Raw genomic sequence first — 21,913 nt, forward strand, 5'->3', positions numbered from 1 at the left:
CGATCTACCGGTAGATCGCGAAGGACTTCATGGTAGTTCCCAACCCCACTACATTTTCCATTCTGTATATACAATTGCGCTCCTAAAATTGTACATAGGTAGATCATGTTGACCTGCTAATTTCTTAAAGTAGCTCACAAACTGAAAAAGTGTGGGCACCTGTGCTCTATAGGATCCAGAGACTTCCCTCTTCTTAGGCAAGTTTGTGGTTTTTGACTCAGGAACACTTTAGGTAAATAAAGGGTATCCCAAATGTCCACTCCTCCCAGCTAAATAAGAAGTCTTTTTTTACTTGCTGCCTAGTTATATTAAATTGTTAAATAAACACACCGGAGTAGCTACCGGGGATGCGACCCCATCAGCGGCAGGGGGGCCCGGGGCCCCTCTGAGGCCTGCTCGCTGTGTGCGGGGGGAGCACTGCCGCCCGCCCGATTCTGGACCCCCCAGCAAGGTGCTCAACTGGCCGCAGCAGTTCATTCCCCGCAGCCCCGCTCCACCAGCCTGCATATTCCTCCGGCAGGCAGAGCAGGGCTACGGAAAGATGGCTGCCGAAGCCCTGCACTGGAGACCATTTGTGTCTCCAGTACAGGGCTGCGGGCGCCATCTTGCCATAGCCCTGCACTCTGCCTGTCAGCGCGGGAGATGTGCTGCACAGGAGGATCGTCGGGGAGCTGCGCAGTGCGCACCAGAGGCTCCTGACAGGTAAGTGAATTGTTTTTTGTTTTGTTTTTTACATAGGCATTTTTTTTTCTGGTGGCTGCTGCACACATTACAATTTTTGGGGTGATTGTTGCCCACATTACGATTTTCTGGTGAACGCTGCCCACATTACGATATTCTGGTGAACGCTGTCCACATTACGATTTTCTGGTGAACGCTGTCCACATTACGATTTTCTGGTGAACGCTTCCCACATTACGATTTTCTGGTGAACGCTGCCCACATTACAATATTCTGGTGAACGCTGCCCACAATACGATATTCTGGTGAACGCTGCCCACATTACGATATTCTGGTGAACGCTGCCCACATTACGATTTTCTGGTGCCTGCTGCCCACCTTACGATTTTCTGGTGACTGCTGCCCACATTAGGATTTTCTGGTGACTGCTGCCCACATTGCGATTTTCTAGTGACTGCTGCCCACATTACGATTTTCTGGTGAACTCTGCCCACATTATGATTTTTTGGCCCACATTACGATATTCTGGTGAACAATGCCCACATTACGATTGTCTGGTGAATGCTGTCCACGTTACCATTTTCTGGTGACTGCTGCCCACGTTACGATTTTCTGGTGATTGCTGCCCACGTTACCGTTTTTACTGGTGACTGCTGCCCACGTTACCGTTTTCACTGGTGACTGCTGCCCACGTTACAATTTTCTGGTGACTGCTGCCCACGTTACCATCCTCTGGTAACTGCTGCCCACGTTACAATTTTCTGGTAACTGCTACCCACGTTACAGTTTTCTGGTGACTGCTGCCCACGTTACAATTTTCTGGTGACTGCTGCCCACGTTACAATTTTCTGGTGACTGCTGCCCACATTACAATTTTCTGGTGACTGCTGCCTATGTTACAATTTTATGGTGACTGCTGCCCACGTTACGATTTTCTGGTGACTGCTGCCCACGTTACGATTTTCTGGTGACTGCTGCCCACGTTACAATTCTCTGGTGACTGCTGCCCACGTTACGATTTTCTGGTGACTGCTGCCCACTTTACAACCTTCTGGTGACTGCTGCCCACGTTACGATTATCTGGTGACTGCTGCCCACGTTACAATTTTCTGGTGACTGCTGCCCACGTTACAATTTTCTGGTGACTGCTGCCCACGTTACAATTTCCTGGTGACTGCTGCCCACGTTACAATTTTCTGGTGACTGCTGCCCACATTACGATTTTCTGGTGCCTGCTGCCCACGTTACGATTTTCTGGTGACTGCTGCCCACGTTACAATTTTCTGGTGCCTGCTGCCCACGTTACGATTTTCTGGTGACTGCTGCCCACGTTACGATTTTCTGGTGACTGCTGCCCACGTTACGATTCACTGGTGAATGCTGCCCACGTTACAATTTTCTGGTGGCTGCTGCCCACATTACGATTTTCTGGCCCATATTAGGATTTTCTGGTGACTGCTGCCCACATTAGGATTTTCTGGCCCACATTAGGATTTTCTGGTGACTGCTGCCCACATTAGGATTTTCTGGTGACTGCTGCCCACATTAGGATTTTCTGGTGAAATGCTGCCCCCTTTACAATTAATTTACAGTGAAACGCTGCCCCATTACGATTATTTGGCACCTATGGGGGGGGGGGCAATCCAAATATTCACAGGGGGGCCCAGTGATTTCTAGTTACGCCCCTGAATAAACACTTTATTTGAGATGAATACATTACAATATTTTATTAAAAATACAAACTATAAATTCATTTTTTTTACTCTGCACACTTCTGTTTTCATCTGTATCCTTCTTTCTTCTTCCATATATTTGTTTATTTTCATCTGTATCCTTCTTTCTTTTGCTGAATACTTTTTTCTTCACATCTGAATCCTTCCTTCTATTTCAGTATATCAGTATCTTGCAATGTCATCTTCTCATTCTTCTGACATTTTCATCTGTAAAGTGATTACTTCTCTTTTCTTCTCTTTTTCTTGTCTACTTCCCAAAAATATACTGGAAGGTTAACTGGTCCTAAAGCTACATAAACAAAATAGGTATCTGTCAAAATAATCTTTTTGTTTGACTTTCTAGACAATCATGCACTGATAACCAGTGACCAAAATATGATAGGTCTTTTACAAATATTTAGCAGAATAGCACACATTTCAAAAAGTGTAGAACAAGAGAAACTCAGTAATATTCATCTGCCTTAATTTAAAAGAAAAATATATTAATTATATATCATGTATTAAAAATACAAAGGGAGAGAAATGCCATAAGCTGGAGGATATAGCCAGTGAGTTCAGGAAATATTATAAAAGATTATATAACCTAAAAGTACCAACAGGTGAGGGTGAAGTAGAGATAAGAAAAAGGGAGATAATGGAGGATTTGGCACAGAGTGGAATGCCCAGACTGTCGGATGAAGAGGCCTCGGCCCTGGAGTCCCCTATTACACTAGAAGAATTAAAATTAGCAATAAAACAGATACCAACAGGGAAGGTGCCCGGACCCGATGGGATCACAAGTGAGTACTATAAAAGGTATGGGGATTAATTGTTGAATTATTTGGTAAAGGCACTTAATGAAGCAACAGGTAATGGGGAGCAGTGAGGGTTTTCCCCCCGTATGCTGGACAAGGAGGGTAAAGACCCTACACAATGTCAGAGTTACAGGCCAATTGCCTTGTTGAATGTAGATGTTAAACTATATGCAAAGGTACTGGCGAATAGACTATCCCCTATAATAAATAAACGTATACACCCAGATCAGGTGGATTTTGTGAGGGGCCGAGAGGCCAGAGATTAATACTATACGGACCCTTAAAGAGGATCTGTAACATCAAAAGATCCCCTGGGGGGTACTCACCTCGGGTGGGGGAAGCCTCCGGATCCTAATGAGGCTTACCACGCAGTCCTCTGTCCCACGGGGGTCTCGCTGCAGCCCTCCGTGCAGCTGTGACGTAATATTTACCTTCCTGGCTCCTGCGCAGGCGCTCTGACGGCTCCGAACTAAACGGAAATACCCGATCGCCGTCGGGTCTGCTCTACTGCGCAGGCGCAAGTTTCCGGCGCCTGCGCAGTAGAGCGGACCCGACTGAGATCGGGTATTTTCGTGTAGTTCGGAGCGGAAAGCAGCCACAGCGCCCCCGCTGGAGCCAGCAAAGGTAAATATTGATTTTACAGTCGGGCCTGTCGCCGGCTGTTCGGAGGGCTGCAGCGAGACCCCCGTGGGACAGAGGACGGCGTGGGAAGCCTCATTAGGATCCCGAGGCTTCCCCCACCCGAGGCGAGTACCCCCCAGGGGATCTTTTTGAGGTTACAGAGTCTCTTTAACCTGGCTCAATGTATGACGGCCCACTCCAACTCTGTCATATTTTTATCTACAGATGCTGAAAAGGCTTTTGACAGAGTGGAGTGGGCCTTCATCGAGGGTGTGCTGAAGTACAAATAAGAGAAATAGGATAATTGCATTGTACTCTGCGCCAAATGCGAGGGTGAGGCTAAATGGGGTTCTATCAGAGACGTTTTGTAGAAAAAATGGGAAGCGGCAGGGGTGCCCCATGTCCCCAATGATTTTTGCGTTGTCACTTAGTAGTGTGGGGTCACTCCTTGTGTAGGGTTAGGCGGGACTCCAGCATGTGTGGTATTGAGGTTAGGGGAACTGAGCACAAGGTGGCGGCATACGCCGATGATATGTTATTTTACCTTGTGGATCCGCATATTTCTCTCCCAAACTTGATGTGTAAATTTCATGTTTTTAGCATGGTATCAATTTTGAAAATCAGTTTTGATAAAAGTGAAGCAATAGCTTGGGGTCTGGACAATGGTCAAAGGGGCTTATTGAAGGAAAACCTCTCATTTAAATGGCCAGCCAAAACACTGAAGTACCTGGGGGTAAAGATAATGTTTAGCTTCAAGGAGATGGTAGTGTATAACTATAGCCCGATGCTGGAAAAGGTGAAACAGGACCTAGAATCCTGGGATCAACCAAAATGTTCATGGTTTGGTAGAATTGCTATAATCAAGATGAATATTCTTCCACGGCTGCTGTATTTGTTTCAGGTCCTACCTATACCGGTATCATCTCTGTAGTTTAAGAAGCTTGCAAGTCTCATAAATAGATTTATAAGTAGGGGACAAAAGACGAGAATAAGTCATAGACTGCAAATAGCGGAAAGGGAGAGAGGAGGTTTGGCGGTACCAAACTTCAAGTCCTACTATGAAGCGGGGACATTGGCTAAAATAATAGACTGGCATAGGCATGCAGAAGAAAAGAGGTGGGTATCCCTAGAAGCAGATATAGTGGGGTGTTCTCTAACAAAATTACTTTGGGCTTCCAAAAAGAATAAAAAGAACATACAAGGCAAAGGGGCAGAGATGATAAAACATACGGTAGTGAACTTTGAAAGTCGTAGGAAAAAGGAGGAGATTTCTCCATGGCCAACACCCCTCATGACAATACTAGGAAATATAAACTTCCCTTTGGGTACACATCCAATGAGCTATCCCAACTGGGGGGAGAGAGAGAACTATTAGCCCAAGATTTAGTAGTGGATGGGGATTGGGTCCCTCTACAGGGGTTGGAGGGAAAAGGAGAGAGGGGAACATTGGATGAGTGGAGCTATATTCAATTTAAATTTTTGTCTGAAAAGTTGTGGAACTAAGGAGGCCCTAAGTTGGAAGACTACCCCATTTGAAGATATGTGTAAGGGGAAGGGCCAACAGAAAGGGACGCTCTCAAAATCCGGCTGCAACAATCCAAGCCCGTTGGGAGAAGATTGTTGGGAAGAGCATTTACAGCAGAACAGTGGAAGAAAGTAATGAATTTGGCAAGTAGGTCATCCATGTCCACAAGGGGACAGGAAGCAGGGTATAAGGTGTTTTCGAGGTGGTATTACACACCTGAGAGGTTGAGTAGGATGTACCCAGGTACTTCGGCGCTATGCTGGAGATGTGGGGAGGGTAAAGGAAATATCTTGCATATTTTTTGGGAGTGCAAAGAACTACAAGCATTTTGGGAAGCTGTTAAAAAATATGTATTCCAAATCACAGAGATAGAACACACAGAAGATCCTGCTTTCTTTTTACTCCATTGCAATGACTGGCCAGTGAGGAAATACGAGAAGTCATTGATGAGATTTTTGGTTACTGTACGGATTCTCATAGCAAAGCATTGAAAAACGACTAAGAGTCAAAAACGGTGTGGGAGTGGTTTGTGGAAATAGAGGGAGTCTGAAAGATGGAGGAATTAACCAGTTATGTACATGGAGATGAAGGGGGACAGGAGGAGAGGTGGATGCAATGGCAGAAAATCAAAACCTCAAGTGAATATGGGAGAGTAAGGAGAGATGTGGAACAGATGGAAGCCCCCTGAGACGGCAAGTAACAGGAACTATACAGTAAAAAAAAAAAAAAAAAAAAAAAAAGGAAATGAAGAGGAAATGGACTGATCCAAGGGGGGAGGGATGGGGATTGAGTGAGGAATGGATGGGGGTATGAATGGTTTATGCTTGGAAAATATTGGAATTTTTTGATACATAAAGCTCACGAGGTGGATAAAATTGCATTAGAGACTGGATATAGTGCAAGCTTGAAATATAGAATAACAGGAAATAGTATAAAAGGACTGGAATAGGTATTTATAGCACACATAGTGAGCACCATTTATAGTTGATGGTTCCTTGTTCTTCAATTTTTTGTATAAAGATTTTGTATAATGTTGTATATTGGAAAAATGTAAAATAAAGATTTAAAAAACAAAAAAAGAAAGAAAAATCTATTCTTTAACAAAAAACTTTTTAAAGAAAATCTGTGATTTTGCAAAACAAAAAGGTTAGATACATACCTTAGTTTAGAGGAAAGCCTCTGGATCAGCCTTTCTTAACCATTTTACCCTGGAGGAACCCTGCAAATAACTTTTGGATCTCAAGGAACCCCTGCAAACAATGTTTTCATCTCGAGGAACCCCTGCATTTATTTTGCAAGGGGCATGGTCTTTAAAAGTAGGTGAGGCTGTTTATTTCACTACCCCCTATTACACTGCCACTCATTATACTGTTTCCTTACCCCCAATTTAGTGCTTCTTTTTACAGTACCACCTATTATAATGTACTCTATTATACTTCCCCCACGATGGGGGAAAATGCCAAGGAACCCCTGCAGAGTATTCAAGGAACCCTGGGGTTCTAGGGAACCCTGGTTGAGAAAGCCTGCTCTGGATAGTCCAGAAACTCCTCCGATACTTCTGGAGCACACCACTGGTTGCCGGTGTTATGTCTGATCCTGCTGCCTGGGAGTGTCCTTCCACACTGACTTTCATGCATGCCCAATGGGGACTAATATAATTCTCTTAAAATATTTCTGCTTCCACACATCCCACACTCCCCAAATTTTCAGGGTAGAGAGGGGACCCCACGCACTACGTCTGTGCCAAATTGCAGCCCCTGAGCCCCTCTGGTTCCCGAGATAAATTACAGAAACCTATCTGTAGTGGGTAGCTCGGGGGCTACAATTTGGCACATAGGTAGTTCGGGGGTCCTCTCCCTACCCTGAAAATTTTGAGAGTGTGGGCCGTGTGGAAGCGGAGATATTTGGGGTGTTATTTGGGGCAGCATAATTAAACAGGAAATGTGGCAGCACAGGCCCCTACTGCACATGCAGGGCAGCGCAAATTTACAGGCAGCACGATCAGACACAACACCAGGACCCTCTTTTTCACGGCTGAACTCCCATCTATGAACAAGCACGACCGCACTGCACAGGCGCACTTACGGCCCATGCCTGCACAGTAGCATGGAGTAACTCGCGTACAAAGGAAAAAGCCATGCATGAGCAGGTCCATGCTACTGCACAGGCACGGACCGTCTTGCGCCTGTGTAGTACAGCTGCACTCGTACATGGATGGGAGGTTTGCAGAGCAAACCTAATCGGCAAGCGCTTATCATATAAGGTCAGAGGATCCCAGCGCTGGAACGATGAGATCTAAGGGGATGGTGGAAGCCTCTGGAATAACCAAAGCTTCTCTCTGCTGAGGTATCTAACTTTTTCTCCAAATCTGCCTTCAGGTACACTTTGAGCAAATAAAATAAAACTGAAAAAGAAAATCACTATACTGTACATTTCCTTTAATACTGTGAACAGTAGTTTTTAGCAATGTTGTAAAAATTAATATAGGCATAACTATATGAACAACTCATTAGTTTAGTTGCATTTTGATAAGTATATCTCGGCTTAAAGAATAAGTATATTATTCATCGCTATTCATGGTATCTCAATTTGCCGACAGTGCCTTTAAGATTTGTCAGGAGGACTTGTATCATTATATAATACAGGTGGTTTGATAAGATGACAAGCTCTGTGCTGGAGCCTCTTTACTGAAGAAGAAGAATAAAAAAAAAACATTTTTTACGATAAACGTGTTCCCTTATCATGACAGCTACAGTTCCACCGCAAATCTACAGGGACACTGCTAAGCTCACTTTCAAATTGAATTCATTCATACTCTGCTGAGTCAAGGGAGGACACAAGAGTCACAGGAAAAGTTAAGTATAATTTGCACAGTGAAAGACACCCCGCTACATTTGCATTACAATACCCGGGAACTGGTTTCCAAGCTGCAGCACAGGATTATGGGAAGGCAAACAACTTATAAAGTACTCTTGTTTTTCAGTCGCAAATACACGCGGTGGCGTAGTTAACTCTTCAAGGGCCATATTCCAAAGGTGGCCACAAACAGTACATTGGCCTCAATTCATTAAGCTTATTTCCTGTCTATAATAATGTTTCTAGAGTTATCACCACGGTGACGGGGCATGTAGTATTCAGGAAACATTTTACCTCAGGCAAACCTAAATTTAATGCTGGATACACACGTTAAGATTTCCCGTTCGATTCCCGAGATCGAACGGATCGATTCGATTATTTCCAACATGCTCGATTCGGATTTCGATCATTTCTGCCGTCGATTTGGCATACTTAACATGCAAATCGACGGCAGATACGATCGAAATTCGAATCGAGCATGTTGGAAATAATCGATTCGATCCGTTCGATCCCGGGAATCGAACGGGAAATCTCAACGTGTGTGTATCCAGCATCACTTTTCTGTCTGTTCACACTTGCGGTTTTTTAAAAACCAGAACGGATGTCCGGACCGCACCGGATCCGGACCAGACCTGATCCGTACGGTTCCTATCCGGATCTGTTCCGGATCCGGTCCGTTTGCATCCGTTTTCCGTGCGGTATGAACACGGTTGCGGTCCGGATCCGTTTGAGATAACAAGCTGTATAATAATACCTGGGGTCTGGGAGGTCGGCAGAAGCTCTGGGGTCGTTGTAGGGCCTCACCTCCTCGTTATCAGACGTATCGGACATGTTGCTGCCGGGGAGCTCCAGCGTGAGGTCGCTGCTGCTCCACTCTGTGGGCGCTGGGCCCATGTGTCCCCGTCCAGGATGGCCGCTGTAGCATGGAGGAAGCATGGGAGGTGGGGTGGAGCGTCCGTATTTTACGGCCAGTGTGTTGTGCGCTCTCCGGTTCTCATTGGTTTGTATTGGCCGGATGCAACAGTCCGGCTCCGCTCCGGATACGTCTGCCGGAGGAGCCGGACCAAAAAATAGCGCATGTTGGATCTTACGCCGGAGTCCGGTCCGGCTCCGGTCCGGACGGACGCATGTGAACGGACGCATAGACTTTCATTGCTGTGCCGTGCGTCCGTTCCGTCCGTTCCGCATGTGGTCCGGCTCCGGCACAGCGATTCCGGACGGCGACCGCCAATGTGAACCGGGCCTTAAGGAGAGATCTTTAAAGGGATACTGTAGGGGCGTCGGGGGAAAATGAGTTAAACTTACCAGGGGCTTCAAATGGTCCTCCACAGACATCCTGTACCCGCGCAGCCACTCACCGATGCTCCGGCCCCGCCTCCGGTTCACTTCTGGAATTTCAGACTTTAAAGTCTGAAAACCACTGCGCCTGCATTGCCGTGTCCGCGCTCCCGCTGATGTCACCAGGAGCGTACTGCGCAGGCCTAGTATGGTCTGTGCCTGCGCAGTACGGTCCTGGTGACATCAGCGGGAGTGAAGACATGGCAGCACAGGCGCAGTGGTTTTCAGACTTTCAAGTCTAAAATTCCAGAGGTGAACCAGAGGCGGGGCCGGAACATCGGTGACTGGCTGCGCGGGCACAGGACTTCTGCGGGGTACCATTAGAAGCCCCGGGTAAGTTCAACTCATTTTCCCCCGACCCAGGGCCGGATTACCGACCAGGCAACAAAAGCAGTCGCTTGGGGCCCCATTCAGAGTCAAAGGGGCCCCATCAGCACATAAACCAGCCCTTGCCATCCTGTCAGCGGTGGCTGGATGGTATAATGGTTAAAGGGACTCTGACTCTCTGAGCAGTGCAGTAACTATGGAAAGATGCATATCATTTTAGTCAGCCTTTTAGTTTTCGATATTTTCGCGATCGAAATCGCGGCCACAGGACGACTTTTCTCCAAAGTCAGCGGTGGCTGGATGGTATAATGGTTAATGGGACTCTGAGCAGTGCAGTAACTATGGAAAGATTCATATCATTTTAAAGCTCTCTTTCTCCTCTTTCCAATGATATATAAACAGCTGCTCTATGCCTTTTAGTTTTCGATATTTTCGCGATCGAAATCTCGGTCACAGGACGACTTTTCTCCAAAGTCAGCGGTGGCTGGATGGTATAATGGTTAAAGGGACTCTGAGCAGTGCAGTAACTATGGAAAGATGCATATCATTTTAAAGCTCTCTTTCTCCTCTTTCCAATGATATATAAACGGCTGCTCTATGCCTTTTAGTTTTTAATATTCTCGCGATCGAAATCGCGGCCACAGGACGCCTTTTCTCCAAAGTCAGCGGTGGCTGGATGATATAATGGTTAAAGGGACTCTGAGCAGTGCAGTAACTATGGAAAGATGCATATCATTTTAAAGCTCTCTTTCTCCTCTTTCCAATGATATATAAACGGCTGCTCTATGCCTTTTAGTTTTTGATATTTTTGCGATCGAAATCACGGCCACAGGACGACTTTTCTCCAAAGTTGGCAGCTCGATTCAGCACAATGCAATGAAATATAAGGAACCCAGGGGGATATAATTACAAACATCATGCTGGTAGGTGTGAGGATGTAATGAATTAGTTGTGGGTATGCTTAACCTCCTTAGCGGTAACCCCGTGTGTGACACGGGGTAAGCCGCCGGAGGGTGCCGCTCAGGCCCTGCTGGGCCGATTTTCATAATTTTTTTTTTTGCTGGACGCAGCTAGCACTTTGCTAGCTGCGCCAGCACCCCGATCGCCGCCGCCGCGCGCCCGATCGCCGCTATCCGGTGCGGCGGGCGGCCCCCCCCCCAGACCCCTGCGCTGCCTGGCCAATTAGTGCCAGGCAGCGACAAGGGGTGGATCGGGTCTCCCAATGTCATCCCGCCCCGTCGCCATGGCGACGGGGGAAGCCCTCCAGGAAATCCCGTTCTTTGAACGGGATTTCCTGATCGCCTATCGCCGGAGGCGATCGGCGGGGCTGGGGGGATGCCGCTGAGTAGCGGCTATCATGTAGCGAGCCCTGGGCTCGCTACATGATTTTAAAAAAAAATATAAAAAAAAAACTGCTGCGCTGCCCCCTGGCGGTATTTTTCATACTGCCAAGGGGGTTAAAGGCATATCCACAGGCACTGCTTGGAGTCCCTTTAAGGGCTCTGCCGCTGACACAGGAGACCAGGGTTCGAATCTCAGCTCTGCCTGTTCAGTAAGCCAGCACCTATTCAGTAGGAGACCGTAGGCAAGTCTCTCTAACACTGCTACTGCCTATAGGGCGCGTCCTAGTGGCTGCAGCTCTGGCGCTTTGAGTCCACCAGGAGAAAAGCGCGATATAAATGTTATTTGTCTTGTCTTGTCAAATGATGCCGTGCACTGCTCATTGTCTTCAGAGCCAGGCTCTCCTCCTAGGTCCCCCTCCTGCTACTGTGCGCTCTGCCGCTGCCCACTCCACCCTCCCTTCCCACAGAGAACCACAGCTGCAGCAAAAATGATAGCAGCAGATGGCAAACGCTCACTCACCTATCCATGATCCAAGCGATAGAGATCCCGTCATCTGAAACCCATCTGTCTCTTCTACAGTGCAGCCGCTCGCTCTAAACTTCCTGATTCTCAGATCAGACAGGAAGTAGGAAGTAGTAATAGTAGTAGTAACAGAGCGGCAGCACTCTAGAGGAGACAGATGGGCTCCGGATGACGGAACCTCTATTGCTTGGATCGCAATAGGTGAATGTGATTCATCTGGTGCTGTCATTCTCCCCCACTGCGGCTGCCTTCTCTGCTGGACTATCGTATTCACTGGGATGGAGGCTGCATGGTGGCTGTCTAGTTTGTGAGGAAATTGGTTGTTCGGTGGTGGGAGTGGTTATGTAATTCTGTCTGGGGAACGGCTTCCGGCTTGGCGGTGTCCAGAGCTTTCTGCTATTGCCAGGCTGGAGATGCAGGGGAAAGTGCTGCTGCTGTGATATCTGGCGCCCTCTTCACAGGGGTGCCCCAGCCCCTGAGTGCAAATGTCCCAGCCATTCATCTCTCACTCTGCATTTTGCCGCTGCTATTCCCTGCATTGTGCACCCACAGAGGAAAGCGTGCTGTTGCCCATAGCAACCAGTAGCTCGGCTGCCCGGTGTGTGCGGCATATTGCTGTGCAGCTGCATCTTCTGATTCTATTACGACATGATGGGGGGGGGGCCCAAATCAGTTACTTTGCTTAGGGCCCCATTTAGCCTTAATCCGGCTCTGCCCCGACCCCCCTACAGTATCCCTTTAAAGTTAACTCTTCAATCCTTAAAATAACTCCAGAATTCTAAAGTTAAAGACAGGCTGTTAATTAACTGCATGTGCAAATAACTACAGAGGAGGTAACTTAAGGAATGAAGAGATAAGATAACTCTCTCACTTTGCAAACACCTTAATAAGGCAAGATCAATGTGTGTGGTGGTAAGTTTTCTCTTGCCTAAAGACCCATACACACGTCAGATTTTTCCGAACGATGGGTCGTTTGAACGTCCCGTCGTTCAGTTGTTCGCACGCCAAATCGGGCATGTGTACAGATTGTCGTTCGGGTGATAAGCCTTTATTATCTCCAGCATGATCTTAGTGATTTGAGGCCAATATTTCTGTTCAACTTTACCACAAATTGATGAAAATGATTGGCTACATAGAAAAATCTCAAGTTTTTTTTATTTTTATCTGATTACATTTCCCAGGTGGTTTTTTATTTTAATTTTGAGATTAGACATGTTGTAAAATTCAGAACAACTTTGCCAAGAATTGAATGATATGTGATAGATAGATGTATTGTTTGAATAAACAACAAAAAGTGTGTGTATATGTATATTAAAAAAGATGGAACTAGTATGGTATTTGTAACGTGAAAATAACATATGAAAAAATGACTGTTAGGTAGAATGATAATAAAATGTAACTATTGTACTTGGATTATTTTATTTTAATTAAAGGGAACCTTAACTGAGAGGGATATGGATGTTTCCTTTTTAATAATACCAGTTGCCTGGCTATCCTGCTGATCTCTTTGGCTGCAGTAGTGTCTGAATCACACACCTGAAACAAGCATGCAGCTAATCCAGCCTGACTGCAGTCAGAGCACCTGATCAGCATGCTTGTTCAGGGGCTGTGGCTAAAAGTATAGCTAGGATCTTACGCCTGCTCACCCTGCAAATAACGAGTGCTCCACTCGTCCTGCCCTGAGCCGCTTCTGGTCCAATCACTTTAAAGGAAGTTTTTTTCACTTTTGGAAAAAAAACTGGAAATAAGCATACTGCCAGGGAGGTTAAAAGAAATTCAGCTAATTTAGCAATTATACACAGAAAAAAACAGGCTCTGCCAGTGAACGTCATCACATAACTAGCACAACATTGGGGCTCTAATACCAACAACAATCCTGTCCACGACAGCACATGAATTATACATTTTTGCACAGATTTCCACAAAAGGGGCCGTTCCCTTGTGCGGTCCACAAAAGGTTAAACTGACAAGCTATAAACTATCTTAATGAGCTTAAAGATTTATATTTTGTCTCCATTGTCTGTTTGCCAAGCCCAGTGTCCCAGCGGAATATCGGGAGATGGGCGTTGCTATGTTATTTCAAGGCTAACTGAGCTAATATGAGGACTTCGCTAAGAGGCAAAAGTTCAGCTTCCAAATCGGAATACTCTGAAATAAGAAAGTTTATGCACAGCCACAGAATAGCATCTAAGCACAGCCATAGATGGTTCACAAGATTAAAGTGGAATTCCAATCTCCTAAAAAATAAAACAACTGACCCCACATCTCCTCAGGTATGGTTTGGCTGCAAGATTAACCACTTGAGGACCACAGTGCTAAACCCCCCTAAAGACGGGGCTATTTTTTTCAAAATAGGCCACCGCAGCTCTAAGGCCAAGCTGCAGGTCTGCACAACACAGCACACTAGTCGTTCCTCCCCCCCCCCCCCTCTTATCTCCCCACCAACAGAGCTTTCTGTTGGTGGGATCTGATTGCCCCCCAGTTGTTTATTTTTATTTTTTTACAAATATTTATTGTATTTTTTTTTTTTTATAAATGTATGTATTTTTTTTCCTCCCACCCCCTGCCAGCCAATCATAGCAATCTGCTGTCATAGGCTTCAGCCTATGAGAGTCGATCGCTCTCTTGTGCCCCAGGGGGACAGCGCTGTACTAAGTAAAAAGACGGTGGTTTCGCTGTCTAAAGCTAAGTACTCACGGGGGGACAATTGTAGCTGTCGCTGCACACGGGAGCGTGTGCGCGACAGTTCGGAGACAGTTCGGCGACAGCTCGTCGCCAAGTCCCTCTGCATACACACGGCAGCAGAGGGATTAGCGATGCGGCGGAAGCTGTCGCCGAGGTTCCTCCCCCCCGCCGGATGCTCCGTGTACTGTGTGTGGGTAGCTGTCGCTAGCCCGCATACACATGCGGGGCTAGCGACAGTTCCGGCGATGTTGCGGCGACGGCTGTAGCCGGCGATTGAACATGTCAATCGCTTGGCGACAGCTCCGACGGGCGACGGTTCGGGGCGCGCGCGTCATACACACGGACGAACCGTCGCCGCAACACGCGCGTGCCACGTGGTTGCGGCGACGGCCGTACCCCGTGTGTATGAGGCTTAACAGTCTCCGAGCCGCGAGGAGACTGAAGGTGAGCGCAGCCTACCAAGCGGAGATGTGCATCCACGTGCGTGATCTCCTGCAATGGCCGGCCCTAGAAATTGATGCCAATTGGTGTTAGGCAGTCCTGGGGCTGCCGTGTGGTCACGCCGACTGGCGTGATGCGGTTTTTAGGTAGTTAAGTAATATACAACCAAAAGTTCACTAAACATGCTTTTGAACATGTGGGCAAATGGCCGCTGCTGCCTCCTACTTCTCCTCTAACACTTAAGATGGCCATACATCTCTTAACTTGGCGGCCGATTGACCATCCAATTCAATAATTATTATCAGGGAGAAATTGGCAGCGTTCCTAATCAGGCAGCACCTGCCTGAAATGACTACCAACAGAGGTGTACAGCCCCCTAGAGGGTAAATACACACCTGAATTTAAAACAGATGCAAACTATGCACTAAACCCTAGACTCAGATTAAAATGCAATGCAAACTGAAATAGCTAATGGATGCAGCTAGCCATAAGTAAACATACATTTCTATACAAAGGAGGAGGAGGTGGCAGCGCTTCCCTAGACATACTACATCTGCCTACTGAGTGCGCTCTAGTGGCTGCCTCGCAAGCGCTTTGAGTCCGACAGGAGAAAGGCGCTATACAAATACTGCCATTATTATTATTATTATTACATCTGACTGACTAACTGCATAGATGTGCAGAGCATAATTATAGGAGAGTTACACAACTTGCACATCAAATGCAACAAAATGTAGGATGTTGGCTTTCAATTTGCTTGCAGAGTGTTCCTGTACTAGACTCTTCCATCGCGTTGAGGGATCCTCATGGAAGAGACCCTAACCATTAACCTTCCTGGCGGTAAGCCCGAGCTGAGCTCGGGGTAAGCCGCCGGAAGGCACCGCTCAGGCCCCGCTGGGCCGATTTGCATAATTTTTTTTTTGCTGCACGCAGCTAGCACTTTGCTAGCTGCGTGCAGTGCCCGATCGCCGCCGCTACCCGCCGATCCGCCGCTATCCGTCGCGCTGCAGCCGCCCCCGCAGACCCCGTGCGCTGCCTGGCCAATCAGTGCCAGGCAGCTCTATGGGGTGGATCGGAATCCCCTTTGACGTCACGACGTAGATGACGTCGGTGACGTCATCCCGCCCCGTCGCCATGGCGACGGGGGAAGCCCTCCGGGAGATCCCGTTCTTTGAACGGGATCTCCGGATCTCCGATCGCCGGCGCGATCGGAGGGGCTGGGGGGATGCCGCTGAGCAGCGGCTATCATGTAGCGAGACTTTGTCTCGCTACATGAAAAAAAAAAAAATTTAAAAAAAAAGATTTGCTGCCCCCTGGCGATTTTTTTGCAAACCGCCAGGAGGGTTAATTACCAAAAAACATAGTGTGAACCCAGGGGTAGCTGGCCATAAAATGGTTTACACATTTTCTTTAGGAACATGGAGTAATTCCTAATCAGGCTGCACCTGAAATGATCTACCAAGGTACCAGAAGTATGGGCACCTTAAAGGAGTTATCAGGGGAAAAAAAGAAAAATTAGCTTTACTCACCTGGGGCTTTCTCCAGCCACTTGCAGCCGACTGTCTCACGCTGTCACCTCCGCTCCCCGCCGATGTCCCGGTCTCGTAGATCGGTATTCAGGCCGACCGCGGGATAAGGCCGACCCAGCGGTCGGCCTGAATACCGATCTACGAGACTGGGACAGCGGCGGGGAGCGGAGGTGACAGCGTGGGACAGTCAGCTGCAAAGGGCTGGAGAAAGCCCCAGGTGAGCAAAGCTAATTTTTCTTTTTTCCCTGATAACTCCTTTAAGTACAAACAAAATTTTTATTTTCCAAAGCAATCTTTTGTGATCATTTCAAAGTAATAAAATCTCATGGCAAGCAGAAGTCCCTCAATTTTGTTGGCCTCCCCTCCAGTGAATTGCTGTGTTAGATGCCACTTGCACAAGCATGCAGCCAGTGGAGTCCGACCAGATTCTATAGTGTCAGATGTGCTCCCAATAGTATTAAGTATGCAGATGTGCCCCCAGTCCCTCCCAGTATAGGTAGCCAATTGTGCCTGCATAATTATGTAGTCCACCAGTATTGGCAGCCAGATGCACCCCCAGTATTAGTCCCCCAAGTATTAGGTAGTCCCCTCAGTATAGATAGCAAAAGTACCATAGTATTAGGTAATCCCCCCCCCCCCCATCGGTAGCCAGATGTGCCCCAGTATAAGGTAACTCACCCCAGTATAGGTAGCAACAAATATGCCCCCAGTATTAATTACTTCATCCACAGTATAGGCAGCAGATGTCCCTCTGTATTAAGTAAGTACCCAGTGTAGGGAGCCGATGCCCCCCCCCCCCACACACACACACACACACTGCATAGGTAGCCAGTTGTGCCCCAAGTATTAGGTAGGGCCCCAGTATAGGGAACACAGGTGTCCCCATTAGAATAGGTAGCCAGCTGAGTCCCCTGTACTAGGGAGGTCCCCAGTATAGGATGCAGGTTTGCACCCCTCAGTATGGGTAGCCAGCTGTGTCCCAAGTATTAAGTAGCCCCCTTCCCCCCACCATGGGTAGCAGGTGTGCCCCCTGCATTAAATAGAACTATTATCTGCTACTATATACTGTAAGTAGCAGATAAGCCTCCCCCCACCCCCATGCAGAGTCACGAGAAGAGGCAGAGCATGAGAGGCTATTCACCTCTTGGGGTCCAGTAATAATGGGTCTCTATCAGCTGTGTGTACAGTGTCCCCTCTATCAATACAGCAGCTTGGCTCCTCATGCGGCACACCTGTACATGCCTGCGGGTCACATGAAAAGTGACACTGTCAGAATTCTAGCGGGTTTGTTTATGCAGGAAAAGCTGTCATATGTGTATGTTTTAAGTTTTAATGTTCTATGCAAAATTTCATTGTAAACTGTAAAGTTAGAGTACTTTTTTAAAATATTGCTCTGAGACGAGACATCTCAGCATATTCCAGGCTGTGAAGCTTATAAGATTATTCTAGTTACAAGAAGCCAAAACATTCTTTGTTTATGTTACAAGAATCTTTCAAATGTCAAGGTTAGACGGCGCAGTATGTGCAGACAGAAAAGCAAGTTTAAAAGTCACATTACTGCAGCAGACATATATATATATACATTTGCTCAGTAATTACACATAAATATTATTATTCTAAATATTAATAATCAATACAGTTCTTACAAAGAAAGAAATAGTTATTGTTAAACCCCATAATTACAAATAGAATGTAATACTTTGAAATACAGTTAAATGCTGGATTCTGCCAGTGATGCTTTGGGCAGTGAAACATTTTCGTGGGATTGTTTTGGTTCTGGAGGATTGTTGACAAAAAAAAAAGAAGGGGTTTTCCCAAATAGTTAAAGATGTTAAAATAGTGACATCTGGCGGTTGAACATATTATATTTATATCTTCTTAAGAAAGGTAAATATATAGAACATAAGTTTATATTATTACATATTAATGTGCAATTATATCTTATATGATTGATTGTTTTAAGAAAAATTATATAATAAGCTTTATAATTAAATAAGTATATTAGAAGCCCTGTATGTTTCAATAAGCCTTAAATTGCTGAAGACTCATACAGGTCTGTGTTAGAGTCAACCTGACCAATCTTATTTCTGGGAAAGAACAGACACATTCCAAACTAATTAGCAGAAGGACACATTATCAGAAATGTGTCATGAATGACATTGTTTACTGTTTGGAAGTTCAATGACTGGGGCAAAAAAGTCAACCAGCAGACAAGATGGCTGGTGACGTCCATTTTTAATTAACTGCGTCAGAAATTACCTAATCAGAATTTATAAACAATAATATTATGATTTTAGTATTCAAAACATGATAAAGCATTGAAGCATGGAAATTTCAGCCAATCACAACCTGGGATTTAGGGAAATTCCAGATTAGGCAGCCATATTGCATCCAATCACTATAAAAGTAGGAGCTGAATGCTCAAAGTTTGCACAAGCCTACCAATCTGCTGAGAAGACACATGAAGCAGAAGCTACCTTCCCACAAGTGGTTCTAGATGCCTAAGAGATGACAGTGAAGGGGTAATATGCTTAATATTCTGGTGATTTACTTTATCAATTTTTTAGCATTAAGTTCTGATAAGATGTTAGCAAGAAGTTTTTTTAGAAGTTATTTTTTATGCTATTTCTTGAAGAAGATTACTACAAGTTTTACACAGCTACTATATATACAGCTATTGATACAGATGAGACTACTTTTGATCTTATTCTACATAGCACAACCATTATATTCTTTTTTGAATGTACTTGGAAGATTGATGATCGCTTGGCTATAAAGGCCTTGATGAGATGGAGTACTGTTAGAAGGAAACACTACTTGGAACTGTTTATATTTTGTATATATGCTGTATGATAAGCAAATACAATTTTCTATATAAAATCATATACTGAGTGCTCTGATTCATTTCAAGGTATACCGTCAATCTATAATTACTGGTATAGAGGGTTCAGACTCCGCTATGCCGGATTGATATGATCGCAACGCTTTAAAGGCTGGTCCTTTACTGAGTTAGCAATCTTGAAAAAGGCAAGAAACGCTCAGGTTTTTGACAACACCCAAGATTTCGGTTGCAGTCATGTGTCATACTAAGGTCCACGGCTAGGAAGGGAATGTCGGTAGCATTACAGCAATTTCATACACATATCTAAATGCACTTTTAATAAAGCATTAATTTATGAGATATCACTAATGCACAGTCTATTGTCATTTAATGTTATTAAATATGATCTTTCCATTTCTGTTTGCAGCCTGCTACATCTTCTAGATGTGCCAAATTATGCCTCCTAGCAACCACTGCTACATTTCAGCATTGAGTGATGCAAGAATTACAGATTTTTATGTTTGACTCTATACCTACAAATCAATTTTTTTTTGTATGCAAGTGCTGATTTTACATGGTTAGCACAATAGCTAAGTGGTTAGCACTCGGTCTTGTAGGTTTCCTCCAGGTGGGCCAGTCACACATACGCATGCGTGCGCACACGCACACAGGTCCTTAAAGTGGCATTGCATTGTATTTCAAGCAAGCCTGAACTGAAAACAAAGTCAAAATAAACATACACACGTCATACTTACCTCCTGCGTAGTCTGCTCAGCAATATTCTTCTCTTCTCCCACATTCTGTTTGTCCACTGTTATTGATGGAATTCTCAGTCCACCATTTTAAAAATGGTGATGACCACACAACAGCTTCAAGGTCAGCCCTCTATTAACCAGTAATATCGTTTTAGCAATAGGGAAACATGCACATTACCTTGCACATCAGTTGTCCTTTCAGTTATAACTGACAGCAACTGATCATAGGGATAAAGGACCCTAGGGTTTCAGTTTCCTGAGAGACAACTCTGACAAGATCTTGTCAGAACTAGGAGGAATTATTGTTAAGGTGGAGATTAAAAATGCAATTTGCCAAACAATCATTTAGGAACAATTATTTGTATGAACGATCGGAAATTATGGTTTGGGACCACTAATGGACAAAAATCTCCTAACCAGTCCAATCAGATTGACAGGATCCATTCGAAAATCAGATCGATTTCATTATTTTGATGGGATTGATTAGGAGATTTTTTTTCCCCATTAGTGGTCAAAAAAAATCATTTCTGATCGTTCATACAAATAATTGTTCGTAAACGATCATTCAGCAAATTGTATCGTTAGTGGCCACCTTTAGAAGAAAATGGTGAGCTTCTGAGAGGAACTGACCGCAGAGCAAGTATGTAATATTAATTTGCAGGTACATTATGTGTTTTTTTTTTTTTCAATCTTTTTTATTGAAGAATTTTTTTTTTTTAAAAGCAGAATATGAACATAACAGTACAGACTATGTAAGTATTCGCTTAATAACAGGTTACAACACATCACATATTCATATGCGAAACTTAAGTCTAATAACAAATGCAAAAGATAAATAATGAAAAGGTGAACAAGATATAGCAGTGTCATAGATAGGCATACATGGGGTAATCAAGGGGACGATGATCACTTAACACATATCCAGTATTGCTATCTAGAGGGGGTAGCTACTGAATATCTAGTTGTGGCAAAATACCTCTCACTCATTCATAGAACCAAAATATGGCTGAGCAAGAGCCTAGTGTTTTTTTTTTTTTTAAATATAATTTTACTCGCATCTGGCTCCCTTTTTTGTCATGCAAACAATTTCTCTGTTCATGTTCTGACCTATTAAAGGACAACTGAAGTGAGAAGGATATGGAGGCTGCCATATTTATTTCCTTTTAAGCAATACCAGTTGTCTGGCATCCTGCTGATCCTCTGCCTCTAATACATTAAGCCAAAGCCCCTGAACAAGAATGCAACAGATCAGAGGTTTCTGACATTATCAGATCTGATAAGATGCAAGCCTATGGGAACAGACGGTTTCCGTAGCTACCGGGCTCTTTACTGCATCCATTCTTCTGTACTCTTCTGTCACCTGTCTTTTCTGTCACCTTCTGCCTCCATTTGTCACCTTCTTCTGTCATCTTTCGCCTTCATCAGGGGGGGTCACCGCTGCTGCTCAGTTCCCGCGGCCACTCGGGTTGCCATCCTTGAGGACTTCCATTGGGCTGTTTCATGTCCAATAGGAAGCCCCAGCAGTTAAATATGTCTCTGCAGTTACCGGAGTGGTGGTGTTACGCTTCACAAGGATGCTGTTGTTATGCTTCACAGGGATGCTGTTGACTTTACCACTGATGTCGAGACCACCCGGAGCACAGGTCTAAGTGACCACGGGTCTTCACCCACACTCCCTTGAGGGGAATGCAGGATCACACCCCCAGGAGGGGGATGTGGGACTTCGCTGCCTAGTGCCCACCAGGTTGTGCTCCAAGAAGCCCCTACAGTGGCTCAGAGAACAGTGACACTGCAATGTGGAGTAAACAAGGTACAGAGTCCACAGGCAAGGCGAGGTCAAAAACAGTTCCAAGGTCAGGGCTGGCAGAGTTCAAGCGTGATGAGAAGACAAGCTGGGGTCGAGGCAGGCAGAGTACTTTCATGAACGGTAAGCAGGCTGAA

At 45.4% G+C, this 21,913-nt stretch overlaps 1 protein-coding gene across 2 annotated transcripts in view; it reads right to left on the bottom strand.

The window, feature by feature from the left end:
• The window catches only part of PRICKLE2 (prickle planar cell polarity protein 2), a 500,639-nt gene that overhangs the window by 462,333 nt on the left and 16,393 nt on the right, over window positions 1–21,913 (bottom strand). The window contains exon 2 of one of the 2 annotated variants that reach the window (XM_068253798.1): window positions 2,445–2,703. The exons of the other annotated variant lie outside the window; for it this stretch is intronic. Coding sequence (XP_068109899.1) covers window positions 2,445–2,507 — 63 coding nt within the window. The 5' untranslated portion in view covers window positions 2,508–2,703. The remainder of the gene's footprint in view (window positions 1–2,444; window positions 2,704–21,913) is intronic. 2 annotated transcript variants of the gene reach the window in all.

This window comes from Hyperolius riggenbachi, chromosome 9, assembly GCF_040937935.1.
Source record: "Hyperolius riggenbachi isolate aHypRig1 chromosome 9, aHypRig1.pri, whole genome shotgun sequence".
NCBI lineage: Eukaryota > Metazoa > Chordata > Amphibia > Anura > Hyperoliidae > Hyperolius > Hyperolius riggenbachi.